Genomic DNA, 12,712 nt, shown 5'->3' with positions numbered 1-12,712 from the left:
CTTTCCTTCTGGACCGTTCCCGGTCGTCCCTCGCCCCTGCCCGCTTTCACAAGCGGCCCGCGCCATACAGGCTCTGTGCCGTCAGTGCTATGGGTGGGCGTCGGAGCCGCTGGAATCGGGCAATGCCGGACGGATGTTCGGTTGTCATAACAAATTGGTGTAGCAATTAGCAAACCTAATCCTAACCATTATCTGTATCACAGATAACAGTAGTAGGTACTGTATGGTGTCTGTATGGTTGGTGGTTGGCATGCTGTGAAAAGTTATACTGCTGCTCAGTCTGCCTCTCTTCTCTGGTGAATCTTATAATGCAGTTATATTTTTATTCACATGTATTCACGTGCCGGTATACAGTGCAAAAGTCAGCATACGCACGTTGTTGACTTACATTAACGTCATTGTTATCGACGACTAAACAATTCACACTTATTCCTTCGGTCAAACATAACAATTGATAACAGCTGTGAAAATGCAACAATTACAGCAACAGTGGCAATGGAACAGTTTGCCGCTGTCACAAAACAAGCGGTGACTGATTCGCTGAGCTCATAACGCGCGTTTGTGCCTCTCCGTGAGACGGTCACCCTTCTCAGGTGCGTTCTAACCAGTGAGACTTGTCCGCCGCCCCGCCGGGCACCGGAACTGCACGGTTGGCCGGCTTCGACCCTCTCTCCGGCCCGTGCTGAGTAACCCCTGTGTTGTGCAACGCCCTCTCCATCGTCCCTCGGACCTCTCTCTCCGCCAACCAGGGCCACTCTGCCGCGGCGCACCCTCTTCCCAACCGTCTCTCGTTCTCTCTCCCTCCCCCGCACCCCTCTGTCTCCCACATTCCTCTCTCCGTCCTTCCCGCTCACTTTCTGCAGCCCTCTCGCCCGCGGGGCTCTTGCCGCACTCGGTACGTCATTGACGAGCGGTGCCGCTCCCCCTCCCCTCCCCAACTCCTCCCTCCCCACCCCAGCTGCCGCTCCATCGACCGGCCTACTTGCCCAACTTGCCGGGCTTGATGGTGTTGAGCATGGAAGGCACGAGTTCGACCACTGAGCGCCACACCGAGACCATCTGGTCACCGGGCATCGGACACGCCTTGAACAGGGCGTCACACGTCTGCTGGTTCAGCGACTTGGCGCCCATGAAGGCGGCATACTTGTAGATGCCGGAGGGCTTCTCCAGTTCCTCGTTACGCACGGTGAACGGACGCTTCCTGGAAACGGAGAAACGGGGAAGGGTTAATGGGGGTTGATCAAAAGGGAAGAAAGAGGGAAATGGGAGACGGAGGAAAGAGGGGACGGGAAGTAAAGGTATGGGTGAATAGAAAACAGGAAACACAGCCATGAGTGTGTGGCTAACAGAGAAGCTATCAGACAACAAAAAGCATACGGTGGAAAAGATGAGTTGGTGCTCATATAAATCGTGTAAATGGTACGGTGCGTTGTGCTTACTTGGCTAGCAATTTTGGTGCTTGAAAATAGTTCTCTTTGGTGATAAAAAATGTATGCGCACAGCTTATTAGGGCTGTTTCAGGATTGTGAATAGAGATTAACAATGTATCATAAGCCTATGGAACCGAACAAAGATTTGGAAACAGGTTTTCTGAAATAGCCCCGAAGCTGTATGGCGTGCAGCTGGGTGCAAAAAAAAAACTTGGTAACGAGTGAAAGCTCCGATGGCAAAGAAGGCTGCCGGGGAAGGGAGACCAGGCGGAACCAAAGCGTTTTTATTCTCGGAAAACCCTAGCCATCTATTCAACCGTGCATAATCACATCAGTCCTGGGCAGTGGACAGTTCACGACAGTTACCGAGCAGAGTGGCTGGACCGCGCGCTGGTGTTTTGAAACCGATAGTGATCCAATCAGTGATGTGAGAAAATATACAGACATTAGATAGATTCCTTCCTTCTGTAATCTTTTCGTAACATTCTGGGACACAGGCGACAGGCTGCTTATCCTTTCACCGTCCAACCAATTTAGAACATGTCGCATATATTATACCCACGGTGTGTACATTCTCCTGGCGATCAGCATTGCAGAACTACCGGCAAAGCATGTCGCGTGACGAGACCTCACGTTCCGCATGGCAATGATGCTGACACGGGGACGGCACTCCTTATTTGCATACCTCCGCGTCAACCAACAAGAGGAGAGGACTTTCTCCCGAGTGGCGGTGTCCCGTCCCGCGCGCGGCTGAGCTCTCTCGCCGTATCAGGGACTGCAACTATCGACAGGGCGCTAACCGAGAGACTGCAGTGCAGAACAGGCCACTAACCCAGATCACGCGTGAAACGTGACTGGGACGAACCCGTGAACCGCAGAGGTCGGCAGGTGTGGGCCATCGACCCGAGGGGTCACCAGGTCAATTGGCCAGGTGACTCGGGGCAAACTCATCACGACTGTGTGCCTATTCCGTGGTCGATGACTTCGGAACAAATTACATCTAATTCACTAAAATTGGTGGATAACGTTTGTGACGTGCTCTGTTTACAGTGTGAAATGATCTTGAATCTTTATTCGAGGATCATAAGTATTTTTCGGATATACCTCGGGGGATTAGGGATTTCATTTCAGGCCACAGCGTTCTCCTGGCCCTGAAGTGTCCTTGGTCTCCGTTCACTTCAATTCGCTTTATAATTACGCGCCCTCGTCCGTTTCAGTCTAAGTAAGTACAATACGCTCCAGCCTGCCTCGCTCAGTTTTGGTCGCATTGTTTCCTAACGTCCTTTTCATTCAAATCAGGTTGTTACGGACCATGGAGTATTTCCCGTTCATTGAACCTTGATAACCTTGATGTTACTTGGTCGATTCATGTCGCAGTGTGGGTGCGCTAATGTCCACCTACACCGTTGTGATGAAAAAAGGTCAATTGGGACTGCCTGCCCTACTTCCACTTCCACTTCATAATTAGTGTTGTTTTGGGCCAAGTTTTTATCTCATCTTATATCAAGCCCATCGAAATCACCCCGGTGTAATCTCCGTTGTCGCGTTCTGCGCCTCACTCACCCGAACATACGAAGCAGGAGCATGTCCTCTGGCCTAGCCTTGTGTTTGGGCAGCGCTGCCAGGGTGCAGGTCAGCTTCAGCGCACAGCCGGACTCCTTGTCCACCGCCCAGAGCATCTCGTACATGTCGTCCGGATCGCGGCCGATGAACTGGTCCATGTTCTGGAACATGTTCAGCACCTGCGGGGGCAGAGGAGGTGGTGTTAGATCAGAGAGCGATGGACAGTGCAGTTCTGGTGCGAGATAGATGACGTTGCATCGATTCCAGTGTCATGCAAAATCGCAGGGCCAGAAGCTCCGCATTCATCACCGACTTCAATGCTTTTCAAACTTACAGCAAAGCTCAAGTTCGTTCTATCCACTCGCAGCACTAGTTTCTTATCTCGCAGCAAGACTACAATTGCAAGAGAAGTCTCCATCTAATGAATCGACCAAGATACAGATAGATAAGCATATGCAGAGCTCCCATCTGAGTCCTGCCGTCACTGACCTGCAGCAGCTGGCTGGTGCTGCCCTGACGTCCGTCGCCCTCCTCCGAGACATCGCGCTTCGCCCTCCGCTGCTGCGAGTTGAGCAGCTGCGAGGTGAGCAGAAACAGCATGGACATGACGGGCACACCGGAGCCGGCCTGAATGGCCGCCGACTGGGGCTCGGGCAGCGGAGACATGTTCTTCGACTGATGGACGCGCTGGAAACGTAATCTCCTCCTCTGGAAATGAGACGGAAAGTTGTGAGTGGGAGCTCCGAGTCACCGCGTGAGTGAGACTCATCTGAGACAGCTGGTGGGTTTGGAGGGCGGCGCCCCGAGCTTTGCGGTCGGTCAGAGCATCTGGCGTGCTCAGTTGGACCAGAACGAGGCCATGACGGGTGACGGAGATGAGGTCAGCAGATTTCCAGGTCACTCTGAGGACTGATTTTTACAGACCGGTCTCAGGAGTCGTCCCAGAATATTCTGGGAAAGAGCCGGGATACAGTGGTAACTGGTGAAGATAATTGGTCTCATTAATTAGGCTAAAATGTGAACCCAGAACTCAGAAGATCGTCGAAGACCGCGAGCATTTTAACCGTTGGAAGTATCAAAGCGGATTAAATTGAACTCACGTGTCTGGCCTTTTAAAGTCGAAGGAATATTTGGTTCAACTTAAATATACATATCTACCCCACGCTTGCGACATTAATGTTTGAACCTTCATGGGAGCTTCCAATTCATTCTTTTCATTCTAATGGTCAAATCATAATTCATTCGTAGATCACGTTTCATTTGTCGGGGCTGCAATGTTCGTCCCATCATGCAATCCGTGGAGAGCAGCTGTACGTACATACCTCTCCGGGGTGACTGTGTGAGCGTCTCGGTGGCTTGTCCTACCGCGGGACACCCCCGTTCCAACCAGATGGGCTTATCAGAGCCCATCTGATGGACCAATGGGTGGTCGACTAAGCCCAATGTCTCTTTTCTATTCTCTTATCTTACGGTCATGAAATGAATACAGCATACCGAAAATATTTAATTAACCTTCGCCCGTATTGGTGTTTTGCCAGCCGCGAACGTATAGGGGGGGTGTCCGTTGACCCCCCTGCCGTTCGGGCCCTGATCGAGCTAGGGCTTCCCGAAAAAAAACGAGCGTGCTGCCCCTGACGAGAGGAAGCCGATGCTACCCATTTGTAAGGGCCTAGGTCATCGGTTGACCTTCCAGATCCATCCATGACCCAAAAGTAGGAAAAATCGGGACCTGTTAAAAGTTTGTGAGGTTGTCAAGAGGTTTATCGGGGTACTGATCACGAAGTTTTGATCACAGATGGTGTCTTTACGTATTTACGCCAGGTCGGGTAAGGTCGAGGTCAGGTCAACCAGAAGGCGTCCTGTCCGGTATTCAAAGTAGGTGTCAACCACCACTGACAGATTCGTAACATGTAACGAAGGGACCAAAACTACTTCGTGAATGTTCAAGTTACAAAATTCGAAATCAACTCCAAAAACTAGTCTAGAAATATGTAAAACTCGAAGCAATGAGCCAAGGTTATCAAAGGTCAATGACCTGACCCGACCTTCAGGCTTCACGTGATCTTGAAACCCATCATACTGCATGGGGCCAACATCATTCCACATGTTTGAACATTTAAAACCCCAAAAAGACTGCAAGCGCACGGATAATGTGAGCCGACATATGGACGCCCAATCGTGATTCTGGCCAAACATGGTCTCGAGAAATTGGTCACAGGTCACAGGTCATTTGAGTTAGGGTCATTAAATTGTTATGGTATGTGAAAAATGGATTAAAGGGACCCTCCCACCTTAACATTAGTTTTGAGTTGAGATAGCCAAGTTTGCGGCCAGGCTCAGAAACCACCATTTATCCTGGTCGCAACCCCCGCAGCTTTATCGTGTTCAAGAAATTTCTTCCTTTACTTGCAGGGTGGGACCAGCGTGGTCCCTATCTCTTAACCATTACGGGAATCTGATGACGTCATCAGGCTTTCGAACGTCCGTTAAATGTTTGACTAAAACGTTTTGTAGCACGCGGTGGTATATGCTGCTTTGCGCGCAGCAAATGTCGCACTTTCAAATAAAGTCGCTAGGAACAGCGGAGATCCCAAAAAGTAAACAAAAGTAAAAGTCTAATATCTTGAAAACCGGTGAATATTTTTCAATGAAATTTGGTAGATATTCGTTTTTGCTCTTTCTGAACCGAGCGACATCACTTTCATGCCAATTCATTAACTTTTTTGAAGGTGGGAGGTTCCCTTTAACTCGAGGGTGCTGAAAGTTTCGTTGTGATCGGACGATTTTTGTGCCGGTAACTCGCGAAAAACCGATGGGGAGGGGTCCGTTCGACCCCCTCCCACCTAGGTTGTACGGCTGTTCGTGAAGCTTGCAAATAATTAAGCATTAAATGCAATGAATGGCAAGATCATCAATATGATCTAATCCTTTTTGGTTAAATTAACATATAAAGTAATATGAGAGAAATATTATTTAGAATTTTGACCGAAAGCCATTACGAAGTAAACCGATAACATAAACGCAATCGGATACAAGTTTTTTATTTGGCTCTGCCTCTGTTTGATTGTGCTAAGTCGACCCAAATGTTTTTAATTGTAAATTTTACCCGAAAATGTGAAACGGTAAATACTACTTTACCGAAATAACTAGCAGGTTATACGAGCCGAGGCCCCACTGTCATCCCACGGGAGGATGATGGCCGTCTTTCTTCACAGGCCAAGTCGCTAACAGTACCTCTACCGATCCACTCAACCCTGCAAGCCCACGGAGCTGCGCTCACCTTCGGTGCGCTGTTCGATGAGCTGATAGCTTCACGTGCGGAGCTGAGGTGCTGACGGCGCGCCTCCCGAGCTGCGAGTGACGAGTGACGCTGTCGCCGGTCGACTCCTTGATCTGGGTCAGCGGCACACGGCCCTCTCACCCTCTGCCCTCCGAGCTCTGTCTCTCTCTCCGGGGGCGAAAGTAACTCCCGGACACCGCAGCATGACAGGGGTTGTGGAGCGACGACGGGCGTAGTACGGTAGGCGGCTCAGCCGGCCGGCTATGAACGGAATTCGCAGGGGTAGATGTCCATTGTCTATCTGATGATCTGCTACCGGAGTAGATATGAAGCTTAGAATGCAGGCAGCGAATAGCGGTGTAGGGGAGAGTGGGGTAATTTGGCCGCTTTTTTTTAGAAAACGATGTAACTAAAAATCGACAACACATTTCTGCATTTTCTCAACGCTGACAGGTGTGGCATACATTTTACTTCCTTGGACAGTAAACTTGAAATGATTGAGCAACTACTTATATTAAAATTGTGGCGTATTACAAAGGTCTGCAAAGCGGCCAAATTGCCCCACTAGCAGGGTTATTTGGCCGGGAGTGTGGGGCAATTTGGCCGGTGTTAGTTTGAGGCCATGATTTTTGTTATAGGCGAGTCAGCTTCACATTCAGCAATGACGCGTGTCCTACGACGCATTTGAAGAATTTTGGAGGTTGACTCAGCCGTCACAGGGGTCGAAAATAGTCAAAATAGCGGCTCTAGATGCGATGACAGTTTTTTACGAATAACTTTTGAAGTAATCAAGTTAGGCCAAAACTAAAAACACCATCGTAATTCTCTCGTCATTCCACATCGAAACATGTATGTGTTGACCTCGAGAGGTCCAGGTCAAGGTCAAGGTCAAGGTTGGCTTCAGGTCACGTTACCTCAGGTCGCTTGACCTCAAGGTTACGTGAGTTCAATGTCATCATGTATATCATTCGATGCGTCTTGACGAGCTGAACATAATGAGACCATTTGCGCGGCTGTATCTTTTTTCTGTAAGTATTTATTAGCAAAAAAGCGTTAGGTAACCTTTGATGACGTCACATGCCCTTACAGCTGTCCAATAGGAAATATGGGATCAAGGTAGTCAAAGTTGGTCATGAATTATGTCCTTTATGGTATAATTGACCATGACAACTCGGCCGTCCCAGCATAGTGACTCTGAGCGCACCGGCCAAGTTGCCCCGCTAGTCCCGGCCAAATAACCCCACATTGCCATTCTGAAAATCTAACTTACTACTAGAATACAGGTTTACGCGATAACTGTATGCTTGGATATGTATGATTAACGGATGCATTAGTTTGGGTGTAGAAACTTGCATTTTTATTGGTATTATTTGTGTAGAACTGGGTAACTGCTTTTAATTGAACTGTAAAGCATGATGGTGATGCATGCGAGTTGTTCGAACCCTTTGTAAGTTAGGATGTTACTCAATTCAACCCTACCCTACCCTACCCTACCCTACCCTACCCTTGCACTACCCTACCCTACCCTACCCTACACTTTAACACTACCCTACCCTATCCTACCCTACCCTACTCTACCCTACCCCTACCCCTACCCTACCCTACCCTACCCTGTCCTGCCCTGCCCTACCCTACCCTACCCTACCCTACCCTACCCCTACACTACCCTACACTAACCTACCCTACCCTACCCTACCCTACCCTACCCTACCCCTACCCTACCCCTACCCCTACACTACCCTAACCTACCCAACCCTACCCTACCCTACCATACCCCTACCCTTCCCTAACCTACCCTACCCTACTCACCCCTTCCCCTACCCTACCCTACCCTACCCTACCCTATCCCTACCCCTACACTACCCTACACTAACCTACCCTACCCTACCCTACCCTACCCCTACCCTACCCTTACCCCTACCCTACCCTACCCTACCCTTACACTACCCTACCCTACCCTACCCTACCCTACCCTACCCTACCCAACCCTACCCCTAGTCCCTACCCTACCCTAACCTACCCTACCCTACACTATCACCGACAATCCAAGTTTCAGCTAAATCGGCCCAGAAACGGCTGAGATATTGCAAAAACAAATTAATTGTTTTTACTGGCGAATCCTCTTGGCGAGCGGTGCCTTGTGTCGGCCTTCGTTGTCAAAGGTCAACGACCTCCCGGCTCTGATGCTTTTCACTCAGTTTTTTAAGCGAACAACTGAGCCTAAAGCGCGTGCTCTCTGCTCAGCGCCGGCCGCGCCCAGCCTGGGGCAGAGATTCGCGCGCTGACGCCGCACCCCTGGTCCGATTGCGCCCATCTTTTGATACGATGGTCAGCCCCACCCAAAGTTTGTGCCCAGTAAATTTCACGTCGATACGCGGCGCCGTTCCGGCGCTTTAAGACACATAAGGCATGACACAGCGATGATGACAACTTATAATTTATTAAAGGAAATAGTTCACATTTTAACATGGGTTTTGAACTGGAATAGCAGTTCCGTAGCTTGGGCTGAGACGAGCATAAATCAGGAGCTTTTACAGCCCAACGATCACCCTAGGCAAAGATATTCTATTTCTCGTCCCGAAAAATGTGTCTTGCGTTGAGGATGTGTGCCTTGCATATATTCGCATCCAGTATGAAACGAGCATGGGTCCCGAAAATTCTTCAGAAACTAGAGAAATTATCTACGAGAACTCTAGAGAAATTCGCTCCAGTGAGGCGCTCCAGTAACAAAAGCACGAGCAGATCGCCCAAATGCCGGTGGCCGCGATAATTTCTCTAGTTTCTAAGAATTTTCGGGACCCATGCTCTTTTCATACTGGATCGCGTGTGCCTTACAGAAACTGAAAAGTTCTTCCTATATCAAAAATATAGAAAATAATCTTTTGCTGTAAAAAGGTTTTATTTTCTTTGCTGATCATTTTGAACATAAAAAATCACAAATCCATTGCAAAAAAAATAATTTCGTGAAAGTGAACTATTTCCTTTAAGTAAGACTAGAATACAGGTTTACGCGATAACTGTACGTTTGGATAGATTCTGTTGATGGGGCCATTAGTTGGGTTGTCAAAACTTGTATGTTTATATAAGTAGGGTTGTGTTTGGTAGTTACTTCTCTTAATTGTATAGTAGGTAGGGATGGCTTTTCGAGGAGCACTACGAATCCAAAGGTTTGGACATTGAATTACTTAAAAAAAAAAACATGCCCGCCCGCCGCCAACCGCAAACGCAGCAAAAATAAAAACGACCGCCTCCAACCGCAAACAATACCGCAAACGCCGCAAAAAACCGCCCGCATCGCGCGTCCGCCCGCCGCCAACCGCGAACTCCGCAAAAAATAAAAACCGCCCGCATCGCACGCCCGCCCGCCGCCAACCACAAACGCCGCAAAAAAATAAAAACCGCCCGCATCGCACGCCCGCCCGCCGCCAACCACAAACGCCGCCAAAAAAAAAAACCGCCCGCCCGACCGCCGCCAACCGCAAACGCCTCGAAAAAAATGAAAACTGCCCGCATCGTGCGCCCGCCCGCCCGCCGCCAACCGCAAACGCCGCAAAAGTAAAAACGACCGCCACCAACCGCAAACAACACCGCAAACGCCGCAAAAATAAAAACCGCCCGCATCGCGCGCCCGCCCGCCGCCAACCGCAAACGCCGCAAAAAATAAAAACCGCCTGCATCGCACGCACGCCCGCCGCCAAACACAAACGCCGCAAAAAATAAAAACCACCCGCATCGCACGCCCGCCCGCCGCCAACTACAAACGCCGCAAAAAATGAAAACCGCCCGCCCGACCGCCGCCAACCGCAAACGCCTCGAAAAATGAAAACCGCCCGCATCGTGCGCCCGCCCGCCCGCCGCCAACCGCAAACGCCACAAAAAAAAAATGAAAATCGCCCGCATCGCCCGCCCGCCCGCCGCCAATCGGGAACGCCGCAAAAAAGCGCTATTCTACCCATATACATGTCCTACCCTACCTATACCCTACCTACACCCTTCCCATACCCTTCTCATAGGCTCTATTCCCACCTTACTCTAGTGCATTTCTATAACCACCAGTAAGTCGTAACATAACATACCTACGTTCTTAGCATGAGTACTGTAAACTACTCTAATTGTATTCTATCACATTCGTTTGTTCAATATCATGGATATTATTGATGCTGTAAATGGTGAAAGGTTGTTCTCTTGAAGATTGCCAGGTAGGTAATCGAGTGCGCATACCTACCCAATAAGTGCGGCTCGCATAGCCGCCCAAACATTCCTTTTTACTCGCTAGATGGCAGGAGCGTCAAGCGCCTGAATGGACGCTGTGCCGCAGTGCCGCGTCTGCCGTATCACCGCCTGAATGCACACTGTACCGCAATACTGTCTCTAGGGCATATCCACACATACAGATGGACACGTTTGTTTTGAAATTATTTTTGTTTTAAGTGCGACCAGATTTACCCCCGAGAAACTGATCCTGGATACGCCTCTAGCTAAGGAAAAGTCGCCAAATTTCGAACCCCCAAGGCGATTTTCCATCGACAGCAAAAATACTACAGGTGGGGGCCGATGCCTCCCTCCCACCAGTAATAGGGTTGATCGATAATAATGTCTGATACTATGAAAAAGCAGGAATAGCTATAAGCAATTAATGTAACCCTAGCTGATAGCTGCTAAGAAACACACTAAACCTAATCGCACCAAACCTGCACCAAATTTGTACTTACCAGATGGCCGTCGTGAGCCGGCTGTGGCCACTCCACCTTTCCTGTTTCGCGCTAGATGGCAGAGCCATCAAACGCCTGATTGCATACTGTACCGCAATGACGGTGCTGGCGAATAAAGCCGCCTGAGTGCATACTGTACCGCAATGTCGTGTCCGCCGCCCAACCTTTCCTTTTACGCGCTAGATGGCAGAACTATCAAACGCCTGATTGCATACTGTACCGCAATGTCGCTTCTGGCGGTTATAGCCGCCTGAGTGCATACTGTACGGCAATGCCGTGTTGAAAGTTGGTTTGTTACTCTTAAATGAAAACACAGATTAGGGTGGATAGTGACGGAGAATGAGCGGCAGAGGATTTAGAAGCATTGAGACACATTATTAAGTAAGACTACATGCCAACTTTCAGCGCAATCGGCCCAGTCGTTACCGAGATATTGCAATTGTTGCAAAACCAACACCTCTTCGTTTTGCACGTGGCACGTGCATAAGTGGTCACCCACGTACATTGGGAATAGTCCAATACTTGGTAGAAAGAATGAAGCTACCCTACAAAAATCACCGCATGTAAATCGGTCAAGTGGTTGCTGAGATATAAGCCTCGCAAAAGCGTCACCACGGCCGGCCGGCCTAGAATACAGGTTTACGCGATAACTGTATGTACAGATTCGAGATATATGTTTGAGGGGATTATTAGTTTGGCCGTTAAAACTTGTATGTTCATGCCAGTAGGGTTAAGTTTGTTTACTTACTTCATTTAGCTGTATGGTAGGCATGTAGGTATATGCGTTTTTCGAGGAGCGCTGCAGATCCGAAAGTTTGCTCGCTTCGCTCGCACTTTGCTCGCTTGATAATAAATTTATTTTATTTAGCGGTAAAACCTGTACCGAATACCTGTACCTGCGCCTATACCTGATTCTTATCGCAAACCTGTATTCTTAATATCCACAGAGTTCAAAGTTTAATGATCTCCCGAGCTGGCTCTCATCGTTTTCACTCAGTTATTTAAGCGAACAACTGAGCCTAAAGCACGTGCTCTCTGCTCGGCGCCGGCCTCGGCCAGCCTGGGGCAGAGATGCACGCGCTGACGCCGCACCCGTGGTCCGATTGCGCCCATCTTTTGATACGATGGTCCGCCCCACCCAAAGTTTGTGGTCACCAAATTTCACGTCGCTACGCGGCGCCGTTCCGGCGCAAGAAGACACATGAGGCTGACAGACGCAGAGACAACTTGAAATTTATTAAGTAAGATTCGAACAGAATCCGTCTGTCTGTCTGTTTGTGTGTCCGCACTTGGTCTCCCCAATATATTGCAGTTCGCAGTTTTGGTGAAATTTTCGGTGACATGGGGTCAGTTATCGGCGCGTGGAGGTCAAACGGTTGCGAGGAGGTGGCTGAAACTTGCGCACCGCGTAGACGACGCTTCGGGCGTGTGCCTTTGCTGGGTCTGCAGTCGGTGGGGTGCACGGTTTGCGCGTGGCGCGCGCTGGAAAAACGTCAAAGTCTCCATTGGTTTAACATGGGAGCGCTTCGGTGCAGTGGTAGATCTTCATTGAGAGCCGGGGTCGAAGAACTTTGTGGACTAAATGCATGCCGATCGGCGACGGGTGCCTCGCATTGGCGGATGGGCAGGTTTTAATTTGAATGAAAAGTGGCGAAAAAATGTGTTGATTGTCGCTAAATGGGTACAGTTTGTGATAGGAATTTACAAATGCACCGCGTTTGCCGCAA

General features: G+C 49.4%; 1 protein-coding gene across 2 annotated transcripts; it reads right to left on the bottom strand.

Moving 5' to 3' along the window:
• Positions 1-317: 317 nt before the first annotated feature.
• Positions 318-11,886, bottom strand: LOC122366391. Of its 2 annotated transcripts, XM_043338601.1 has the most exons (5): positions 11,734-11,867; positions 3,483-3,701; positions 2,994-3,172; positions 969-1,201; positions 318-923 (listed from the first exon to the last, which is right to left on the bottom strand). In XM_043338601.1, the coding sequence occupies exons 1-4, from the start codon at positions 11,755-11,757 to the stop codon at positions 979-981; spliced, it is 645 nt and encodes a 214-aa protein (XP_043194536.1). In that variant the 5' UTR covers positions 11,758-11,867; the 3' UTR covers positions 318-923; positions 969-978. The 2 variants fall into 2 exon arrangements, with proteins under 2 accessions (XP_043194536.1, XP_043194535.1); XM_043338600.1 differs by having other exon boundaries at positions 318-1,201; positions 11,734-11,886.
• Between the last annotated feature and the right edge of the window lie 826 nt (positions 11,887-12,712).

This window comes from Amphibalanus amphitrite, unplaced genomic scaffold, assembly GCF_019059575.1.
Source record: "Amphibalanus amphitrite isolate SeventyFive unplaced genomic scaffold, NRLGWU_Aamphi_draft 000803F_arrow, whole genome shotgun sequence".
In the NCBI taxonomy this organism is placed as follows: domain Eukaryota; kingdom Metazoa; phylum Arthropoda; class Thecostraca; order Balanomorpha; family Balanidae; genus Amphibalanus; species Amphibalanus amphitrite.
This window is presented reverse-complemented; position numbering and strand designations above follow the sequence as displayed.

Coding starts and splice junctions, on each gene's coding strand:
- LOC122366391 (XM_043338600.1), bottom strand. CDS start 11,757: ATGCCTACCATACAGCTAAATGAA. Junction 3,702..11,733: donor CTACCATACAGCTAAATGAA/GTAAGTAAACAA, acceptor TCTCATTTCCAG/AGGAGGAGATTACGTTTCCA. Junction 1,202..2,993: donor CTCCTGCTTCGTATGTTCGG/GTGAGTGAGGCG, acceptor CTCCGTTTCCAG/GAAGCGTCCGTTCACCGTGC.